This window comes from Anastrepha ludens, chromosome 2 (assembly GCF_028408465.1).
Source record: "Anastrepha ludens isolate Willacy chromosome 2, idAnaLude1.1, whole genome shotgun sequence".
Classification (NCBI taxonomy): domain Eukaryota; kingdom Metazoa; phylum Arthropoda; class Insecta; order Diptera; family Tephritidae; genus Anastrepha; species Anastrepha ludens.
Window position 1 is genome coordinate 66091061 of NC_071498.1, and position 23417 is coordinate 66114477.

The 23417-nt window shown below is 38.7% G+C and overlaps 1 protein-coding gene across 3 annotated transcripts in view; it reads right to left on the bottom strand.

Moving 5' to 3' along the window:
• Positions 1-783: 783 nt before the first annotated feature.
• Positions 784-23417, bottom strand: part of LOC128871682 (protein winged eye) — a 49258-nt gene continuing 26624 nt past the window's right edge. The window contains exons 5-10 of one of the 3 annotated variants that reach the window (XM_054113628.1): positions 10884-14638; positions 8056-8287; positions 6786-7654; positions 6539-6718; positions 6237-6398; positions 784-2771 (exon numbers count right to left, since the gene is read on the bottom strand). In XM_054113628.1, coding sequence (XP_053969603.1) covers positions 2460-2771; positions 6237-6398; positions 6539-6718; positions 6786-7654; positions 8056-8287; positions 10884-14638 — 5510 coding nt within the window. In that variant the 3' untranslated portion in view covers positions 784-2459. Of the gene's footprint in view, positions 2772-6236; positions 6399-6538; positions 6719-6785; positions 7685-8055; positions 8288-10883; positions 14639-23417 lie in introns of all 3 variants that reach the window. The other 2 variants (XM_054113629.1, XM_054113627.1) reach the window with 2 other exon arrangements.

Sequence of the window (23417 nt, forward strand, 5' to 3'; positions counted from 1 at the left end):
GATCTTCTTGCGCACATTGTGGATGCAATCCGCTCCAAGTCAGCTGAATTTGCCGTAATAACTGTTTGACCGTTCATATTTGTTCTCCTTTGAGTTCTTGCTTTACTTTGCTTTTTGTTCAAATATTTGCAATAAGGATGATATCAGGCGACTGCGAAGACCAGTGCAGCATTTCAATCCCATTTCGCTGTTTCCACTCTACTTGTCTGCTTGTATAATAAAATCGAAGTTTGACTAGTTCTTCCAAACCTCGAATTGGCGTAAATACAAAAAAACGACCAAATACTTTTTCGGAGAAGCAGCCTCAAACATGAACCTTAACTGGATACTAAGAGTTCCTTGAAGTTATCGATTATTAGCAATATACCAAGTCCGACATGTGCAACTATTCGCCAAAAAAAAGATTCATATGTGAATATTTAGTTTCTTTTCGTTTGTTTTCCGTTCTGAATTTACCTTAGCCCATGCAAGACTTTTTTGTGTGATATAGAGAGCAGCGGATTTTTCAAGGTACTCCGGAATTTTAAGTCTTCCAAAACGTTCTCGAATCGTACCTTCAGATACATTAATACCACATTTTCTTAAAGCTGAGTCACGCTAAGATAAGTTCGGCTTTGCCACAAACAAATCGAAGATCTTCTGATCATGGGTTGGAGATATATTTTTTTTTTTGTTTTTGGATATCGTCAACGTTTTTAGCTTCGGTTTACCGTTTCTCCCATTTATTTATAAACGGATTCAATCTTTTCAAATATTTTGGGAGATGCGTTCGACAGTTTTGGATTTTAAGGTGTGTGTACATAAAAAAACTGCTTCGTATCAATTCTCACACGCGTAACTCATTTTATTAAAAAACAACGTACGTTTTATAAATTTTTCACAAAAATTACGAATTGCACAACGCGTATTGCGAAAAAGTTACGACTATTTAGCGGCATTTACATTTTTTTTATAACACAACTCGAAGTTTCAATTTTGACGTTCACACTTCTATTAGACAGTCTGTATGTGCCCGTGTGTAGAAATCAAAACACCACTTATTTTGCTTTGTTTATGCTTATATGATTCTTTATTTTTGCGTTTTTTGTTGATTTTAGTTAAGATTCTTCATTTGTGTGTTTGTTTTTTTTTTTTTTTTGTTTTGTTTGCATTTTTTGCTTTCGTAATTTTAATTTTATTTTTCAATCTGAATAAACGAGATGTAAATATACAACGCATTCTCTCCATAGTCATAATCATCAAAAATCATTGTTAGCAATTATCATCAAAATCATTCTCTTCATCAACATCATCAATTATCATCGATCGACTATCACAATAAATTGTTACAATTATAGTATTTCTTTTTAGTAGTTTCCTGTGCCTAGTGACTGCTCCGACACTTCATTTCCCACGTGCACGCCATCAGTACCCCCCACCTATCTAACGCTATTTGCTTTTCACAGGTTTTTGTTTTTCTTTTTTGCTTCCTTCTTTTCCTTAGTTGCTGGAGTTTATCGTTTTTTTTTTTTTTGTTTTGTTTTGGGTTTCTCTCTCATTTTTTTCAATATTTTAGTTTTAAATTTCATCTGAAATATAGTATATATATATAAGTATATTTGTTGTATAACCGTTGTATTACTGTCCAAAAAAAAATATCCATTTTGTTTGTGTAGCAATATTTTGTTGAATTTGCTTTTTTCGTTTATTCTTTATTTCTTACTCCTTCAATTCTACAATCGTCGGTTCGTTTATATGTCCGTCCGCTCGCCTTCACGGTTCATTATATGTGCACGTTTTGTGTGTGTATATGTATATAGATATATTTATGTTTTATTTATTAAATTTAAAATTAAAATTATACCTTCATATCATAAATGTTGCTAATCGAATTTTAGCTTGCATAATTATATATTTATATATATATATATATACGGATATATATATATATATATACATATTCATATATATACATACATAATGTAGAATAATATATTTAGTATAATATATAGTGAATCTTTTTGTATCATCTTGTTTTGCAATTAGCTCCTTTTTAACTCTCTCTCCTCTAAAATTAAATCGTTTCACAGTTATACTTACACATATAGTATAAACATACAGCACAACGTAGCCGGCCTAGTTAAGTGACATGTATGTCGCTCTTGTCTGCCGTCTGTCGGTCCCTACAGTGCATACGGCACAACATACACCTATGCAGTAGTAGTACGCACTATGTTTTAGTATTAGTTACTTTGTCATCATGTTTTTTTTTGTTTTTGTTTTTTTTTTAATCTACATATGCATATTCATATATATTTTATATATATACTTATATGTACATATGTAATATATATACATACATATATTGTAATTTTTTTACATAAATGTTTCACTGCATTTTTACCTTAATTTACTTTAAATCAATTTAAATCCTTCGAGCCTCGACTTACTACTTTTTTTGTTGTTTGTTTGTTTGTAAATTAATCAACAACCGCATTTACATCATCTATGTCTATACCGTTTCTCTGTTGTTTCTCAAGCTGTTGCTGTTGCTGCTGCTGTTGTTGCTCTGCTTTAAACGCCGGTATCTCGTCTTGTAGATTAAGCACCTGTATTCGCGGATTGTAATAGCCCGCCAAGTAATAAGTATCATTGTTATCGTAAATAGATTGATATTGCTTTGAATCAGTTCCGAATTTGGCAAAATAACGCTCAAAAGGAAGTACTTCACAGCGATGCGATATTGTCTGAACATCGTTTTCGTCCTCGTGCGGTGATTCAAATAAAGCACCCTGTTTAAAAGAAAGAAGAGGAGTTGAGTGATAAGATCAGTAAAATCAATTTATTTGTGTATTTTAAACTTCTTTGTTTTACAAATCAGTGTTCTATATTTCGCAATGTTTTCCGAAATGGGAAAAACGGAGTATGCAGAGAATTCACACCGCAGAGCAAATATTTATTTATAATTTTTAAAATTTTAAGGTATTTAGTACTTCGTTATCAATGAGCGGACTCAGACCAAAAAAAGGGTGACAAATGAGTTAGTTTGAGGAGCCAACTGAAGAGAGGGCTTGTATCATGAGAGGTTATGTAGAGAATATGGAGGCCATATATGTATAAAATATGTGAGACTCCACAATACCCAGTCAGTGAACCGCAATTTAAGTTTTTATAAATTTTGTTAACATTTTTTATAAAAAAACAATTTTATATATATATATATATACATATATTTTAATATACCTATATACTTTCATATACAATATATATATATTTTGTTTAATATATATATTTATATATATATTTTTTTTGTTTTTTATATATATATGTATATATTTTTTTATATATTATATATACAGGGCTTGATTGAAAAGTAATGAGCCTTATTTTTGTTAAGCAGTTTTATTAAACCTTTTGGCTTATACAACTAATATTCTTCAAAACAGGACCCTTGGTAGCGGTCCTTCCACTGCAGGAAACATTTTTTAAACTCATCCGCCGGAATCGCGTTCAATTCGGCTGTCACAGTTTTTTGGATCGCCTCGATGGAGTCGAAACGCCTCCCCTTCAGCTTTATTTTCAGGTGCGGCAACAAGAAGAAGTCCGGAGGGGACAGGTCTGGGCTGTAGGGTGGGTGGGGAAGCACCGGAACCCCCATCTTGGCCAATGCAGAGGGGCAGAGGAAGGCGGTGTGCCGGCGCATTGTCGTGATGAAGGGTCCAATTGTTGACGAGGTCGGCCCGAACCCGGGCGACGCGGTTTTTCAGCCGAAGGAGAACTTCTTTGTAAAATGCCGCGTTTACAATGCTTCCTGGAGGTACAAACTGTTTAGCTTTACGCAAAATTTGATCGAGTAACGTTGCTCCAACGATCGCTGCATTTTCGGCACTGCAAAATCCTAACACACTTTTAAAACAGCTTTCACGCGCGGAGCGATGTTGACTGCACTGCTGTTGCCAGCGAACTGGGGCCGGTTTCTAGTGGAAGGGGAAGGTCCAACGATCATTTTCCCCCACCAGCCGATTCGGTTGATCGGTTGGCAAACACTCCGCGCGGGAAGGCTCATTACATTTCAATCAAACCCTGTATATATGTATATATATATATATATTTGTGTTTTTTTTTTATGTATATATTTTTGTTTTTTTTATATATATATATTTTTTTTGTTTTGGGTCTTCTCCGGGGAGGCCGTCATTTTTTTTTTTTAACTTCGGTATACCATTGCACCCATTTATTTATGAATGTCTTCGATTTCTTCAAATATTTTTCTGCAGTACATTGTAACATTTTTTTACCTTTAGGGTGTGTACATAGGAACACTGCTTCAAATCGGTTTTCATGCGCGGAACTCATTTCTAAAAACATCGTACACTTCCTAAATCTCTCTCAAAATTAGCAAATTACACAACGCGTATTGCGAAAAGGGTACACCTAAGTACATATTTAGCGACACCTCTATAACGAAACTCTAAGTTTGAATTTTGTAGGTCACGCTTCCCTTAAGCAGACATATATTTTTATATTATCTCATTTTGATCTCAATTTAAAGTTATAATCTTACATTATGAACTTGAAAATATATAAAAACCATTTTTGGGTTAGCAGATTTTTGGTTGAAAAGTTTTGAATGAGAAAACACGATGTTTGGAAAAAATGATTTTGAGTGATGGAAATCTTTATTTTGACTTTTAGGCATTCTATTGCCTGTATGTTTGTATACTTCAGCTGACTCGCCCACAATTGTCAAATATCATTGACATACGACGTGCAAAAATTACAAATCTTCTCTCTCTCTTATTATATATAAAAAATCATATAACTCAATCTCTGCTCCTTTTCAAGTTATATAGGCCACATATTTCAACACATCAAAGCCTCGTGGGCGCTAAGCAAACTAACTTTTTTTGTGAATTTTTATTAATACTCATAACACAGTTGAAATGATCATTTAATATCGGTGAATCAAAAATGTTCACGGCATAGAGTACATGGATTAGACTTTGGAAACAAGAGCCATGACGAGTAATCTGCTTTAATATTTCCTTCCTAAACCAGAATAAGATTTAAAATTAGAAAATCGAACGTAGTGACTTCAGATTTGATCTTTATTTAGAGACCAATGCTCGATCACCCTATATCCGACCGCAAGTACCAGCATTTATACAATACAAAAAAGAATTAACTAATAGGTCGGTCGTTATGCAGGGTATTTTTTTTTTAGCTGCATGAGAACTATCGATATCTATAACTGTGGTTTGGCAGCTGAGAATGTTCAGTACGGTTTGGCAAATCCTCATGAATCGTTTAACGCCAGAACAATACTTCTAAATTGTGGAAATTGACTTAAAAAAAATAGTTTCCAAAAATGTATCAGCTAAACATCGACGACATTTGGCTCCAACAAAACGGCGCAACTTCCATAGAGCGCGTTTCAATATCGATTTATTGCAATTTTCAAGCCAAACCTCCTTTGACGCCATAGGCCCGATTTATTGGAAAAAGTACAATAGTCAAAAATTAGACTGATCGAATGGCTCACGTAACTCTTAGTTGCGGCGGGCATATGCCAGATATCCTATTCAAAAAATTATTGCCATGAAGTTATCTACCAGATTATAACAAAAAACTCATTCCAACAATATTTCTGTTTTGTATTGTTGCAAACGGGAAACTTTGAGAACCGAGTGGCAACAATAGCGTGCGAATGACATGCCAAAACAAAAACATGAATTCGCTTGATGGCAACAGCCCGATGGCGAGACAGAACTCGCCAGAAGTTATGATCTAGATTGATGAACGTGTGCATGTAAAGTAAAGCAGTTAAGTGTTGGAAATAGAGTAAAGCAAGTGGTGTTGCCATTAATTTGTGATTTTTATTTGACAATCCAATGATCGAACTCAGAGGAAATATTGTAAGAGATTTATTTGCACTTTAACGTAAGCAAATTGGTTACAGCATTATCATTTTAAGTTCTGAAGCTCTTAAAAACACGCGATATACGTAGAAACAGCAGCAACATTCCTTTAAGTATCATCAAATTTGCTTAACTATTTCTATGGAAATGAAAATTCTAACAAAAAGTTTACTCATTTACGACTTAAGGTAACTTCTTCATCCTAATTAATACTTTTATTTTTTAACTAAATAAGTTTGCTCGCCCTCGAATGCAATTTTATGACTATTTCTTAATTTTTATTTCTTAAATAGGCTAATAACTTAAACAATAATAAAATAATTTTGGCCATTTACTCACCGGATATTTAAGGTTTGGACAACCCGTTGTCTCCTCGGGGTGATAAAACCATCTAACTCGCACCACTTTATTGCTAGACGTTGTCTCCCACATTGATTCAATACGTCCTATATATGGCCTATCTGGTCTACCAGTCGATAAAAATACTGCACAATCCCCAACCTGAAATATATTAAATAAAAGTTATAGATTAATTCACTTTCCAACACTTTAATGCAATCTAAGTACTCGTATAAGAACTCGATATCTTCGGTTCTCTCTTTCTTTGATACTCTTTTTTATTTTATTTCATCGCCACTTACGGTTATTGTTTCTTTGCCCCTTTTGATTGTTTTGTAGAACTGCTTGCGGGCTCTACCCTTAACACCAGCTTTGCGATACGCTTTGCCCTGCCAACCCCATAGCTGTCGCTCCGGCAAGAAGGCGGCAATCTTGCTGCCCTTCGAATTATTATGTTCCACCTCATCGTCATCGCCTTTGTTCTAGAAGCCAACATTAAAAGGAAAATGTGAGATACCGACATTTAGGTCACCTACTTATTTTTATTACCTCATCCGATAGTTCGGACATCATATTAGAGGTGCTTTCCTCCTCCAAATCCAAATGCTCAGTTTTGACTTTAGCATTTGTTGCTGCCGCCGCTGCTGCCACCGCCGCAGCGGTTTCCATTTTAATTGCCGCAGTTAAAGGTAAACCCGACGATGCGCTTTGCATTTGCGACTTATTGTGACCAGTCACTGCTTGGAAGGCGCCACCCTGAGTGTGATCTAGTTGTGCTTCTTCTGGCAGCCCCACAGCGACTTCATCTTCATCATCTTCTATTGGCCCATTATTGCTGGGATTATCACTAACTGCCACAGAGTATTCACGTTTACCCTTATAAGATGATGGTGTTGACACCAAGAAACTCCCGCTCGGCGCCACACCGGCATTCTTGATTACAAACGTGTTGTTCATGCCATTGATAGCTTCACATTCGCCATTCGCCTTGCGATGATGATGCTTCTTGTGCTTTTTGCGTTTTTTGTGCTTATGATGTTTGCGATTACACTCAGCGGATACAGCGGCATTGCCGTCAATACCATTTGTGCTATTCACAGTCGCAACGACCGATAATCCGCCATTAGAAGTTATAGCAGATGCATTTGCGTTTGCGGTCGCGTTAGCGCTGGCTGCCAATGCTGCAGCAGCTGCCTGCGATTTTTTCTTCAAATTCTTAATACGTTTTTTCTCCTTACGCTGAGCGCTGATTTCTTTCGCGCTCTGCGTTGGTGGCTCAATGCCGCATGTCAATGGTGCAACTACCGGCACATCGGAGAGAGCGAATGTGGAAGTGTGCTCGTGAGCATCATTGGAATTATGGCTACTGCCAGAGCCGTTAGCGTTGCGCGCGGTTGCGCCAGACTTCTTGTGCTTGCCTAAAGAGTAGAGGGGATTATCGTTGTACTCTGAGGAGTTGGGACGTACGTTTAAAAAGAAAAGAGAACGGAAAAAGTAGGGATACAAATTAAAACGCACGAAATATAGAAATAGGTGATCAATCGAAAATCATAGATGAATTGAAGTGGTAAATGAATTTGAAATTGATCGGAAATTTATGGTTTTAATTTTGAAGGGCAATAAAATGACAAAAATTCAATGGCATTCAAAAAATAAGAAAATTCGTAGCACATACTTTTCGGAAGCGAAGAAATCTCTTCATCATCCAATAAACTTTGACCCAAAATTTCCGACCCTTTTTTTAATGAAACTGAAATGAATGGGCGCAAAAGAGATGAATATGAATAATCATTGTGGTGTTACATTCGGTCTCACTTACCCACAATGGGATAATCGCTTAGTAGGAAGCGAATATTCTGCAAGCGTATGCGGCCGCTATCGCCATCATCGAATTCCACGCTCACCGAATCATTGGGAGTTTCACCATCGTCAGACGATTCAGAATCGATAGCACGTCCCGGATACAAGCAACGATATTGCTGGCTCCAATAGGCACAGAGTCGTGTGCCAACAGGTACACTCTCCACAGATTTGGGTGCCACCTCCAGAATCTGAAAATGGAAAGAAATATGAAGCCACGACTTATATGGATGTACATATTTAAGAGGAAACTAAATGAAACAGAAAAAAAGTACATAAAATAAACCAAAGAGCATTTAATTTCAGGAGCATGTTCACTTCGATTTCATCTCTTGATATTATGGTTAGGTTAGGTTAGGTTATGGTGGTCTGTACGACCAACTCACTTCGAACTTACAAGTCGATACGACAGTGCTCATTTATTTTTCGTCGTATAATAATTTTGTGGCTTTAGAGAATTGGAAAAGTATCTGCCTACCTATATTAGAAAACCTGCTTTATTTTAGCTACGGCTGGGCAATTGCAAAGGAAGTGCTCAACTGTGTCTTCCTCTTTCGCATCTCTACAACTTCTACATTATACTACTATTCATAAGAAAAAACTTCCAGTCTCAAGGAATGCCTGCCAAAGGCCTTCGACCTTCGAGATATCTTCTCTTGCAAGGCTAAGCAGTTCCTTTGGCTTTGTCTTATTCATTTGCGACCACAGCAGCCTAGCGGTTACACATGTGCTTTCATGACCTACTGGCCTCTTGGATAATGTTGTTCTTAATTATTAGTTTGCTCGTGGCCATAAGCATCCTAATGGTACTTCTATCGCTAAGCAGTTGATGAGCTCACATTTTCCCTCAATATGATATCATGACATCGGTAAAATTTTGTACAACTTTTTTCAGCGTAACCCGCAATAACTCGCCAATATTGCGCCAAATGTCGACTTTCAATCGTAGTTTGTTCATCAGCTCCATGTATATCCACAAAAAGTAGTCAAAAGGAGTCAAATCGCAAGGCCCAGGCGTCCAATTGACAGGCGACCTTATAGAAATGATGCGGTCACCAGATAAAGAGAAGGTTTTACAGGTTGTACTGCATGTCGCACATTGTTTTTCGTTCGTTGATTTAGCACTTCGATATATGATATTGAAATGTGAAGCCAAAAAGTCGCGAATCATTAGCGTTGTGTTCACGACGGAAAGGACACAGACGGTTGCGTTAGCGCGATGCCGCTACTCAGTTTTAGTGAGCTTGACAGAATCTGCTGTTCAGCTGATATAATTTTTTTTAAATTTTTTTATTAGCAAACAGCACTATCCGTAACTATAAAATTTTTGTCTTAAAATTGCGTTATTTTGACATTTTACTCTCAATTCTCTTTCATAGCTCATCTAAAATTACGTTACGTTACAATACCTCTCAAAATTCAGCTATGAGAGAGTATGTAGTCATACCTAAGCGATACAAACAACAACATACAGTGATTTTTCGCCTCGTAATGGTCTCGACGGCCTAGTGAGAATTGTGCTCACTCTACATAACATAAAGGCTGAAAAGTCCCGGGCCTAACACATAGATGGCACTAGTTTTATTGCATTCACCTTTTTTTTTTTCAATTTACTAACCTTAAAACGACAGGTGTTAAAATTTCATGAATGAATTTCGTGTTTTAATTTTACACTACTTCTTGATAGGAAAAAATACCGTTCACGCAATGGCTTGAAAAGTGTTATGGAGACTCCGCGCCATCAGAAATAACAATAAAATAATGGCTGGATGACTTCAAACGTGGTCGTAGAGTAGATTGTGCACAATACTGTGGACGTCCGAATGAGATGGTAATACCAGAAAACATCAAAAGAATCAACAAAATCGTTTTGAATGATCGGAAAGTGAAGTTGCGTGAATTAGCTGAAATCGTTAAGATATCTAAAGACTGTCTTGGCTTTATATTGTATGAGAATTTGCCTATGAAAAAGATTTGTTCAAAGTGCGTACCGCGTTTGCTCACTGTTTTGTTTTATCAAGACAACGCACCGTATCAGACACAAGTCAATCAAAACAATGGCAAATCTACATGAGTTGAACTTCGAATTGCTCCCACATCTACCGTATTCTCCAGATTTGTCTCCCAGCGACTACTGGCTGTTAGCAGACCTAAAAAAACTGAACGCCGGTAACAAATTTCGCTCGAATAAAGAGGTTATCGCCGAAACTGAGACCTATTTTGAGGCAAAAGATAAATCGTTCTACAAAAGGGGTATTGAAATGTTAGACCGGCGCTAGAATGATTGCGTTGTTCTTGATGAAAATTACGTTGATGAATAAAGCTAATTTTGAACAAAAAAAAAGGTGTTTTCTTTGTTAAGCCGGGGATTTTTCAGCTCATTTGTTATACGCCGCAATTTTGTTTATTCGCATTCCCATTAAGTCCGAAATTAGCATCATTGCAAAAAATGGTTCAATTTCCTTGCCATAGCTGGTCCAATGACTTCAACTTCTCCCTCAGGTGAATCTTTCACATGCATAGATCAAGATTTTTCCTCTAAATCTTACATGCAGTCATTTGGCAGGGAACGATTATATTGAAAAGAATGATGGCTTCACAACAAATGAATTTAAATGTAAATCAATACACACAAAGGAAAAATAATAAAAAAACGGGCTGAAAAAATGTTCTTAATATACCACCACTATTCCTGGCATTGACCGAAAGGGCTGTAAACTATTTAAAATAAGAAATATGTAAGTGATGCACGGATAAACAGTAACAACAGATAAACACAATACTTACAGTGTCCTTAAAAATCTCCTCGCGGGACATTATATGCGACTTATTACCGCGTTCCCCATCCAAAGTAATAGCGTAAACATCGGGCGGTTGCAGTGGCTTCATGACCCCTGCATAGAAAAGTCCGCCCATATCGGCTAGCACACGTGTCTCCTTCCGATACAAATGCTCGCTGGTTAGCATTAGCTGATAATCACGCGGATCTGTGGGTTTTCTGCATTGTTGCGATTGCGATTGCGACTGCGTCTGATGTTGCTGTTGTGGCTGCACCACCGTCGATAGCTGTTCTTGTCGCTGTTGTGCCGCATGTTTGGAAACCTGCGGTTGAATGCTTGCTCCCACGATTTTATGTGTGAGCGGCGATGACGCGCTAAGCGGGCGCTGCTCATCGGCCGAGGAAGAGAGTGTTTCATTCGAGCATCGACTGGACGCGAGCGAAGAAGACGAAGTTGTGGCAACTGCCATTAGTTTTGGCTCTTTACATACAATCGTCGAGTTCGCACTCTTATCCGATGAGATGTGTTTTTGCGCCTGACGTTGAGGTGTACCACCATTGAGCAAGCCGACACCAACTGACGCCGCCGCAACGGCACCCGCCAAGGCGCTGGGGCCCAATCGCACTGGTTTGTAAATGGCCATGGATGGACCGTTAGAACTACTAGCCGAAAGCACATTGTTTTCTTCTGAATTGTCACATTCGGCGGGCGGAAATTGTGCGTGTAGTGGTGTTGGCGTCGCTGATGGCGCCTTCTCGCCGAAACGCAGAAAACTGGAACGATTTAAGTAGGGTGTCGATGTAGCACCGACACCGCTATTGGTGGAGAATTTCGGAAATTTGTAATCACAGAGTGGTAGAGTGGGACCAGAGAGGCTACCACTGCAGCTGGCTCCACTGAGCGACGCCAATGAGAGTGTTGGCTGTTGCTGTTGTTGTTGTGCGGCAAGCAATTTTGCGCATTTCATTTTCTTCTTAAACTTCGATATTTCACTGAGCTTTCGCTTTTTCTTGTGATATTGTCGCGATATATTGGCTAAACGCAATTTCATATTTTTCTCCATCATATAGAAAATCTCTTTCGCATTAGCCCATTTACCGAGTCGCAACTGAACGCTGGGATCCATACGATCAAAGGCACTCTTCAGCTCCTGCTGTAATTGCTCGTCCTCAAAGTCCACGTCTTCGGAAGCAGATGCAGAGGCGGCAGCCGCGGCAGCAGCAGAGGCCAACAATTGTTGCTGATGATGTTTGTGTTTGCGCTTCTCCTTGGCATATTTCTTCTTACTCTTCTTCGAGCATCGCTGGGACTTCTTTCCACCTCCGCCCAGTGTAGACGACGAAGACGACTTCGATGATTTGGAATGCTTGTGTTTCCTACGTTTTACTGGCTGTTCGCCTCCGCCTCCTATACCGAGGCCAAGTCCACTCGTCGAAGGTAGTTCAATGCCTTCCATTGAGGGAAAAGAAGATTGTTCTAAACGATAGGGCGACTGTTGCTGTTGCGACAGATGTGATTGACTTTGTGACTGAGGCGTTGGAAAGCGGAAGGAGGATGTAGAAGGTGATGGCGGCGTTTCGCTATCACCAAACAAATTACCTCTACTGCTCTGAACTTCTTCCTGGATACGCTGCTCGGCAAGGGCACAAAGCAAGTTCAATCCACCCAGTGGTTCCACAGCAGGTGTCGGCGTAATGGGCGGCGGTGCAGGCGTAGCCACGGAGGGCAACAAAGGAAGCGCTGCTGGTTGACGCTGCATTTCAGCCTCTCTGGGGTTGCACGAGTCGCAGCTACCAGATGCCGCCTGCGACATTGCGGACTGTTGTGTCATTAACTGTGACGTTAGTGGTGGTTGCAATGGCATTGGCTGTGCTGAAAATTCGTCGGTCATTGAAGAGACCGGTACGTCTATGTTATCGAGTGGTTCCTGTTTGACACGTACCATTGACAGGCCAACGCCCACACCGATACCTTTACTCGCCAGAGTGCTTGTACTGATATTAGAGAGTAATTCGAGACCGGTTAGATCCTCTGCGCCAGACTGCTGCTGCTGTTGGTGGTTTTGATTTTGTTGATGCTGCTGATGCTCACTACGATGCGATGGATCATTCACCAGGTCTTCGCCTATAGACGATGCCGTTGAAGGCGGAGGCGGAAGCAGCTGTGGCTGCGAAGGGAGCTCTTGGTACTCAGCTTCTCCATTTGTCGTGGTGTTTGCTTCATTATGGCACTCAAAATTATTCGTTTCTGTTGTTTTTATGGCGGTAGATGCTGACGTTGTTATTGCCAATCCACCACGTTCGGAGCAATTTAGGACATTACCATGATAACTCTGCTTAGTTAGTTCCAAAGGCTGTTGCATGTCGTTATCATTCATACAGCTCGGTGAGTCTACCGATCCCCGCTGTGTCGTGTGTAGCTGTTGCTGCAGTTGCTGAAGCTGTTGCTGGTGTTGCTGTTGTATGGCAAGGGGGCATGTAGAGTTCTCGTCATCGCTACATACCGGCGTATCGGTTTGTATATTTACATCCTGCATTTGTGGCGGCGGTCCTGTCTGCAGTGCTTGCCCATTATTGGTAATCACACGCGGTACGCCCACCACAATACCACCCACCGATTGTTGCGGCGGCGCTTCCACTGGGCTGGTTTTAAAGTTGATTGCCGTCGCTTCATCTCCCAGTGGCGTTGGTGGTCCGATAGCCGTCGAAAGTGTCGCTGACGACCCTGCATTGCCGCCACCACTTAAGAAGATACCTGTAGGTGTGACAGTTGTAGCGCCGACACTACCAGCCGCACCACGCGGCAATGATGCGGACAAATTGAGCAAAGCCGGGGACGGCGTCGATGTGGTGTGGAATAGTAACTGTGGTTGCAGTTGTGGCCCGCCAGCAGCTGCAGCCGCAGTCTCCATAGTCGCCGAAGTGGGAGGCGTCGGTAGGCGCATTAAATTCAATGCTTGTGCATTAGCAGCTGCCGCAGCATTTTGCAAATCCAACAAATTCGTTGTAGTTGAAGTAGTAGTAGTCTTGTCGCGACTTTCGAAATTCAAAGCGAGCGGTTGAGTCGGCGCCGATGGGGCACCACCCAATGAAGTGTGGCCTGTCTTAACCGATGCTACCGCCGCAGCCGCCATGAAATCTGCGGCATTCCACTCTTCAATCTTCATTGCGGTAGGTGGTAAGATGAGTGAAGACGGCGGTGGCGGCAGCGAAGCTGTGGACGGTGGCGGCACGGGTTGTGGTAGCGTCAGCGTTGGCTGCAGGGTTTTCTGTGGTTTTGGTACATCGAGCATGGTGGTGCCAGGTGCACCTGCAGCCGCCAAACTTAGAAAACGGCCATTTGTGTGGCTGTTATTTGGATTATTGCTCATACTATTGCCACCGCTGCCACCGCCGCCGTTACCCGGTGGTGCAGAGCCCGCGCTCGCCAAACTCAAATTGATTGAGCTTGTGGTTTGATGTGTGCTCGTTTGTTGTTGATTGTGTTGGCATAATGTTGAAGTGGCGGCAGCTGCCGCGGCTGCAGCTGCGGCCGCAGTTAAGTAATTCGAGCCGAAAAGTTGGAGCGACGTGGCGTACGACTGCGGCTGTAGCGTAGAATGTGGGCTCATTGAAGGGAATATGAAATTGGGCGGCGGCTGTAGGGTGGCTGCCGCAGCGGCTGTAGCCGGTGTTGTACCCTGCGGTATGTAGGATGGCCAGACGAAAGCCGCCGCCTGTTGGAACGGATCTGTGGGGGCATAGAATGGAAAGTTTGATATGCCTATGTGGGTTTTTGAATTCGAGACGCGATTTTTTGTATTTTTTTTTTTTTAGTTTTGTGATTTTAAATCAGTTCAAACAAGGCAACAACAATTTTGATTCGGTTTCGAAATATTTTTTTTTAATTTCATATCAATTGTACCGATCAGGTGGTGGTGGTGGTTTGATGGTGATGGGAGATGGGATGGAAAAAGAAGGTACCAAAGCGAATTAGTGAATATGAAAATTTGCAGGTTTTGTTGAATATTATTTTCTTGTCTTGTTAAGTACTCTTTTTTGTGAAAAATGAGACATAGCAAAGCATTAAAATCATAAGCATAATTAAATATATATAAATATAGAATAAAGTAAACGATTTTTAAAGGGTTTCCCAAAAGGATGATGTATTTTGAAAACTTTGAAATTAAATTAAAACTATCGGCAGCAATTTTGCTTAGACTAAAAATTTTCAAAGCATACCACGACATTTTAAGAGCTTACCAACCCTATAGGAAAACCCTTTCTGATTGTTTGGCTCGGATTTTCAATTGTATAATTACCTAATAAATTTTACTTTGAAATATTCAATATACTAAAACTTTTGTTAATTACAATCAAAGTAATTTTTCAAATAACCAATTGAACATTTTCAAGGGGTCGCTTGCTAAACAGTCATATTTTAGGTCCCGTTAACGAGCTACAACTGAGCGACTTCATTAGAATCAAACAAAGGGGGCCTTATTATACTTATGCATTATTTTGCATGGAAAAGAAAAGCGGAAGAGTTTTTTCAAAAGAAAAAGTGAAAGGCGAGAAGCAAAGATGTGACTTATCTAATCAAAGGTTCAAGGGTTTACAAGGGTTTTCAAAGCTGGGGATTATTATAAGGTACTGGTGGAGGATGTTATTCTCGAACATCTCGTTCGTTTGCTTTCATTACAAAAAAAACTACTTTAAATAATAATGCAGAAATTACCCCCAGCTCATCTTTAATGCCGTTTAAGGAAATCGTACTATGATAGTAATAAACTCGGATGGCACAAACTCGGGTGAAGCGTTGTGCAATTGCAACTAGTATACTTTAGTATAAGTATATAAAAGTATACTTATATATATATAAGCCATAATGCTCACACATGACAGCTGTCAAATAACAACGCTTTATGATATCGATACAAAAACACTGCGTAAAATTCAAAATTGGATATCTTAATGGGGCACCCTATATTAGTTAAAATATTTTGTAGTGTACATTGTTGTTAGTTTGTGTAGAAATCGAAAAATTTAGTGCCACAGTTTTCTTTTTTTCTTATCATCATTACATTTTAACACTCTACTTAATTTTCATTTGTCGAACCATTTCTTGTTTTTTTATTTAATACAGCAGTCTAAGTCAAAAATGCAATTTTTTTCAAATACAGCTTATTTTACAATAAGGATTTAAGACAATGAAAACGAAATTTCTCACATTTTTGACATTTTTGCATTCATATATAAAAATTGTTAAAAGTGTTATAGAAAAACGTCTTATTGGAACAACCTATTTTTGAATTAGTTTAGATGAGGTTTGACAGGTTGTTCTTAGAATTCTTCCAATCCTATTCTAATGAAGAGTAATAAAGATTAACTCAATTATGTCTCTATTTGGCTATATAAGCGAGTTCTGATTATTCGCCCGCTCGTTAATATTTAATTTTTAATAGGGAATTATGCTATTGGCCTATTTATTTTACTTGCCCAGTACATGCCCGCAACTCTCAACCAGCTTAGAGACGGTTCATTTAATAAATTTCAGTTGAGGACGCGCTTTCGGCACAGGTACACGCCTTTTCCGCGGTTCGTTCTGTCATAAGCCGTCAAAAATGTCATCAAATGATTTCATTAAGTTTCTGAAGTAGCGAGAAATGTTGCCTCTAGCCTTACGTACCGTCCCTTGCACGGCTCAAGCCCATACAATGCAGTTTGTTAGAATCGAATGGATCAATAGCATTGGTCATAGTTTCTAAGTTAAGGCGGTCACGCTTCTATTATTTATTTATTTATTTATTTATTTATTTCAAGAAGTTGAGAAACTTGCCTCTAACTAACTAAAAAATAGAGTTCAATAGTACAGAAAATTTTTCCATAGCAACTGAGTAATCGAGCAAGTAAGAATTGGAGATCGCATTCAAATCACGAAGAACACGTTTAGTAGAAGTATTGCAGAGCATTACGGATAATTCTGGGAGGTATAAGAAAATTAATAATTAGAAGCTGAAGTGGGCAAGCAATTTCGCCTTTAATAACATTGAAAACAAGCGAGAGAACAAGAATCAATCTCTACTTTCTAATGACTTCAAGTTGATTAGACAGACTGTAGTAAAAAGTTGATTCTCATAAGAACTGCTAGTACGCGAATTTTAAAACTATCGATACTGAGTAGTAAAAGGTACACAGTACTGGACATTAAATTGAAATTTGTATTCAATATGAACTCATAGCAATAGTCAAGTCCCGAAAAAGTATTATACCTACAGTACTCAAAATAATTCAGTACAAAATAATTGAGTATCAAAACAAGATGAGTATAAAATATTCACTCTGCTATCCTATTTTGAAGTTAGTAATGCTCGTCTGATCACTTGTTGAGTTGTTTCTTTCGACATTGAAGATCTTTCCGTCATTCAAAATCGGCTGTTTGTGAAAACTAGAATGCTGAGCAGATTGAAAATAAAGTACGCGATACTTTAAAAAATACCAGATTCTTAGAAGAATCGTTCCCATTACTTGCCACATACAAGGTGGTGCAAAATTAATCATCCAATTTGGTGCTTCAATAACTTTTTTACTAAATAAAAAAATAAATATTTAGAGTGATGAAATTCTTTATTATGACCTTTACGCGCTCCATTACTTGTTTCTTTGCATACTGCAGCTGTCTAGTTTACAAGAGTCAAATATGATTGACGTACGACGCCATTTGCAAAAATTATAAATCTTCCGATAGGGTGAATGATTTGTGGAACAACATCAAGACGCACGTCACAAATAGGAGAAGGAGCTCGGCCAAACACCCAATAAGAGGTGTTATTTTGATAAAAGATCAATGGTTTCGTTGCTTGTGTGGCACGTAGCGCCGTCTTGTTAAAAATAAAAGTTGTCCAGATCAATAAAATCCAATCCCGCCGGACCATAAACCACACCAAACAGTCACACGTTGAGGATAGAGAGGCTTTTCAACAAATAACTCTTGGATTTTCTGAGCCCCAGATCCGACAATTTTGCTTGGCACCGAGGTGGAAATGGGCCTCATCACTCAAGATGATTTTTCGATGGAATTCCGGATCATTTTCAAGCATTTCAACGACCCGATCAGCAAAGACACGACGTTGTTGATGATCGGTCGGCTTGAGTTCTTGTGTTAACTGGACTTTATAAACCTCAAGATCCAAATCTTTATGCAAAATACGATGTAATGACGTTTGTGGAATGCCTAATTCCAAAGAACGACGAGGAATGGACAAACTGGGTTTTCTTCAACACTTTCGGCTAAAACAGCAATATCTCGGCTGTTCTTGAGCGACGTGCACGGGTTTTATTCTTCACATCACTAACTTGTCCCAACAGCTCGAATTTTTTCACCAATTTCTGTATTGCGGTCCGACAAGGTGCTCACGATGACCCAAAAATGTTCGAGTTTTACGAACCATCTCTGCCAAATTTTCACCATTTTTATAGTGAATTTTAATAATTTCATTGGGTTATTTAAGCGTGTATCGTTCCATTTTTATTAATGGCGTAGTTTCAAATATCAAAAATTGACAGCTTCAAAAGTAACATCTACCGAAATAGCAGGCTATTCAAAATAACACCTGTTATTGGAAAACCATTTATCTATATAATATTATAAAGAGGAAAACTTTGTTTGTTTGTTTGGTTGTAATGAATAGGCTCAAAAACTACTGGACCGATTTTAAAAATTCTTTCACCATTCGAAAGCTACATCATCCACGAGTAACATGGATTATATTTTATTTTGGAAATAGGGCTCGAGATATAGGTCAAAACGTGGACCCGGGTAACCTTCGGATGTGTATGTACAATATGGGTATCAAATGGAAGCTGTTGGTGAATGCTTTAGTCCAGAGTATTTTTCATGCCGCTCCGTGACTAGGGTCTCGAGATAGAGACCAAAACGTGGACCCTAGAATGTGTTTGTACAATATGGATATCAAATTGAAGCTGTTGGTGAATGCTTTAGTACAGAGTATTTTTCATGCCGCTCCGTGACTGGGGTCTCGAGATATAGGTCAAAACGTGGACCCGGGTAACCTTTGGTTGTGTATGTACAATATGGGTATCAAATGAAAGCTGTTGATAAGTGCTTTAATACGGGGTAATTTTCATACCTATTGATGACTAGGGTCTGGAAATATATGCCAAAACGTGGACCCGCCGTGTCTTTGCACCGAATTAAACCAAACTTACACACATTGTTAAGGAGGTATTGAAGATGGTTTCCGTATAGTTTGGATACCTATTGGTAGACAGGGTCTCGAGATATAGGTCAAAACGTGGACCCGGGTAACCTTCGGATGTGTATGTACAATATGGGTATCAAATGGAAGCTGTTGGTGAATGCTTTAGTTCAGAGTATTTCCATCCGCTCCGTGACTAGGGTCTCGAGATAGAGACCAAAACGTGGACCCTAGAATGTGTTTGTACAATATGGATATCAAATGAAAGCTGTTGATAAGTGCTTTAATACGGGGTAATTTTCATACCTATTGATGACTAGGGTCTCGAAATATATGCCAAAACGTGGACCCGCCGTGTCTTTAAACCGAATTAAACCAAACTTACACACATTGTTAAGTAGGTATTGAAGATGATTTCCGTATAGTTTGAATACCTATTGGTAGATAGGGTCTCGAGATATAGGTCAAAACGTGGACCCGGGTAACCTTCGGACGTGTATGTACAATATGGGTATCAAATGAAAGCTGTTGGTGAATGCTTTAGTACAGAGTATTTTTCATGCCGAATTTTTTTGGAGTGGATTTTGGAACAGTGAATAATTTCTTACGAAATTTGAGAATTTAATGTGAAATCCGAATGAAATTATGTGTTCGTGGGAAAAAATTTTTTTTTCGTTTTTTTTTTTTGAAAAATATAAATGGATAATGGTTAAAAAAGCTCCAATGCTTAATAAAACATATAAATTGAAACGAAAAATTCATGGATGATCAGGAAAAAAGACGATTGTTTATTCATATGCGTTGGTTTGAAATTTAAAAACAATCTTCTTTTTTCCTGATTTTCAATTTATATTTTATATTTACTCAAAAACAAATAGAAAAACAAAAAATATTGTTTATGCCAAAGCGCTTGAATAAAGAATAAAGAAATAAATAATATTGAAAATCATATATTTTCTGATCTAAACCATATCTATTCTATTTTAGTGTGCCCAGCGAAAGGGGCCGGGTTTGCTAGTATATTATACATTGATCACATTTATATTCTACTAAAGAATGAATTCGCCTTGTTTCATTCTGGACTGACAGCCACATGGACACGGCGAAAGAAAAAAACAAATCAGTTGATTTAACGATACAACCTTTAATAGATTCGCCTTGCTACCTTCCAAGGGTAGATAGTTTTTTATAAACTTTTTCGCGGCAGAAATGCTTTCGGAGGTTTGTCATTGCTTCCCTCTCGGTTACATTTTGTTACTCCAACAGTTATTTGTATGTTATTTCTCTCTAACAGTTCGCCGTGTCAAGCTCTCCTTTAGTTTTGTTTCTCATGGTAATTTTAAATTCCTACCAAAATATTTTTTTGCTCTCTTCTTCTAAAGCGGATTTACATATTTGCAATTAGGATTTTTTGGCGCTATTTAACTTTTTCAGCAGTCATATACATATTTACATATGTATATATAGTATATGTATGAAATTTGCATTCCTCAGGCGCCATTGTTGTAATCAGTGGTAAACTCCAAAATTTTGAAGATTGTATTATAAAAAGTTTTAGCCATTTCTGGGTGCCTTAAGCATGGCGCTCCTTTTTATTTTTATTGTAATTTTTTTTTTATATAGCGATACCGGAAGTCAACGCTTTTGAGTTTTGCTATGCGTATGACCGCCGGCAGCACACGACACCGCATTAAAAAATGTGCATTGCTAGTGGTGCAGATATCGCCCAAAGTGTTAATTAATAGTATAGACACAATCTACGTATGTAAATCAAATAATAAATAATGAAGTCAGCTTATCTACCTGTTTTGGTCTGTCTCATAACAGAGTAAAAATTTATATACAAATATTATTGGACTGATGCGAAAACCTTATTTCAAATACTATAAGTTAATGTCATCTCTAATCTACATCAGCACAGATTAAGACGTGGAATTTTCGGATATGCTTTCCAAAAGATTTTCGGCATATTCTCTGCTCTAGCAGATTTTCTGAGCCTGCCATTGTTGCTGTAACAGCATAAATATTCCCTATACATACAAACATTTTTAATGGAATTGTCATCTGGTGATTGTTTCGGTCAAGAAATAGTATTGTCTTTGTCCGAACATTTATTTAATTTTTTTCGGGTTTTCTGTTGAAAAAAACAAATGTGCTCAAAACCTACCGTAGACATGAAATGCCAAACGATAAAAAAGATTTTTTCTAATAGCGGTCGCCCTTGGCAGTCAATAGCAAATCTTGAAGTGTATTTCTGTCACAAAAAAAACTCCTCTTAAAAACCCTTATCTGCCGTTCACAAGCAACATAAAAATATTTTTTAATGTTGTTGTTAATTTCGCAAACATACCTTCTGCTCAAATATGAACGAGGCGTTATCAATAAAACGGTCCGCGGATGACATATGGCAAAAATAAATTTTTTGTTTTTTTGGTAGGACTGTTATAAGCTTACATGGCAAATTTCAGCGTGATATGTCACATAGTTTGTTTTCTGTGCTACTGTAAACAAGTCAAGCTCGAGTGTGTTCTTCGAATTCTCTTTTATGACTTCAATTGTCTCAAAATGTTTTCCACGGAGCGGCAACTTGAGCTTGGGAAACAGGAAAAAGTCACATGGAGCCATATCAGGCGAATACGGTGCTTGCGGAACGATATTAACAGCTTAACAGCTGCTTTTTGGAACTTGTAAGCCTTGACCTTGAACTCATTTTTCAATATGCGTCGAATGCTGCCTTGCGATATTTTCAGTTCTTTGGCCGTTTTTTTCCACTTCGACGTAGATTTCGTTCAAGACGAGCCTTCGCTTTCAGACCCATTTCTGGCGTTGTTGCGTTTTTTTTGGTCCACCTCCATAGCGTTTTGCAATGCTACCAGTATCAAAGTAACGTTTTATTCACTTTGAGATGACTGAGCTCACGAAAAATGGCTGGTTGTGATTTTCCAGCCAAATATAACGCAATCACACTATTACGTTTGAATTCCATCACAGGAAAAAAATTCAACAAAACTGAGACGCAAATGCTTTTGATGGCTTATAAACAATATATTGAACTGTCATTAGAACAATTTTGACGTTGATGTCATGAGCTGTTTTACAGATACAAGCAGTGTGAAGTTGGTAGCACTTCATATCGTTCACCCTGTAGAAAGTAAAAGAGTAGATAGGCAAGGAGAAAAGGAGAGGAGTAACAGCAAGAAAGAGATAGGATGAAATAAAGACAGAGACAGAGATAGCTAGTCCTGTAAAAATGTTCCAGATTCTGTGGCAAATCTGAAAATATCCTCCAGTTTGAGAGAACAAATATTAAACATTCTCAAGACATCGGAACCCAAAATTCTCACCTTGCTCTGGCAAAGACAGGACACTCACAGAGAAAATGCTCAGTGCTATCCGCTTCCTCTAAGCAAGACAGGCAAATCGGGTCCTCAATAGTTCCAACCAATGGTGGTCATATGCTGACCCATGGGTTGTCTCCAGTAATAATACCGACCATCAACGGAACGTCTTTTCTACCAAGTTTTAGAAAAAAGGTTTCTGTTCGGGCTTGTCACAAAACACTTTGCAGTTCTGCAGCGTTCTACACTGTACCTAAGTGTTAAATCAGTCATCTCTTGTCTACTTGTGATCCAAAAGTTGGTTTGTTACCAATGTTTTGAATAACCAAATCAGTCGACAGAATGATTATTGTTAAAACAACAACAAACAACAACAGAATGAAATCCAGTAATTTGAGACCTCTGGGCTTGCATTTTCTGCTTCCCCATACAATGTTCTGCTAGTTTGCATCACAGGCCACTAATAGCACCAGACACTAGATTCTACATACTGTAAAGAGTCGTAGTGTAGGTAGGCCGAGTCTACGATAACTTCGACACTATTCCTACTCTTTCAGTACTTAATCTTTGAAGCAGTGATATCTCTAGAGCATGACTCTTTTCAAACCATGTGTTCGATCAGCCTTAATAGGCTAATACATGTTCGCGGACTCACACTTCGTCCGCAATGAAGGATTCGTCCAGATCACTTGTGACACACTCATGGTTTTTGTATTAGTATTATGTGTGTTTTATGACATGTTGTTTTACTTGTTCGATTGCTGTCGGTTCGGTTTGCCGTCGGGTCTGTTCGGTCGTTCTCTATCACAGTTGGACACACCAAGTGAAGCCAAGTCCTTCTCCACCTGATCTTTCCCATGCAGAGGAGAACTTCCCATTCCTCTGCTATCACCAGCTGGTACCGCCTCGAATACCCTCAGAGCCGGAGCTTTTGCATACGCTGCCATCTATTGTCTATGTCGCCATAAGGCTCAGACAGCTCATTGTTCCATTGCCTACGATACTC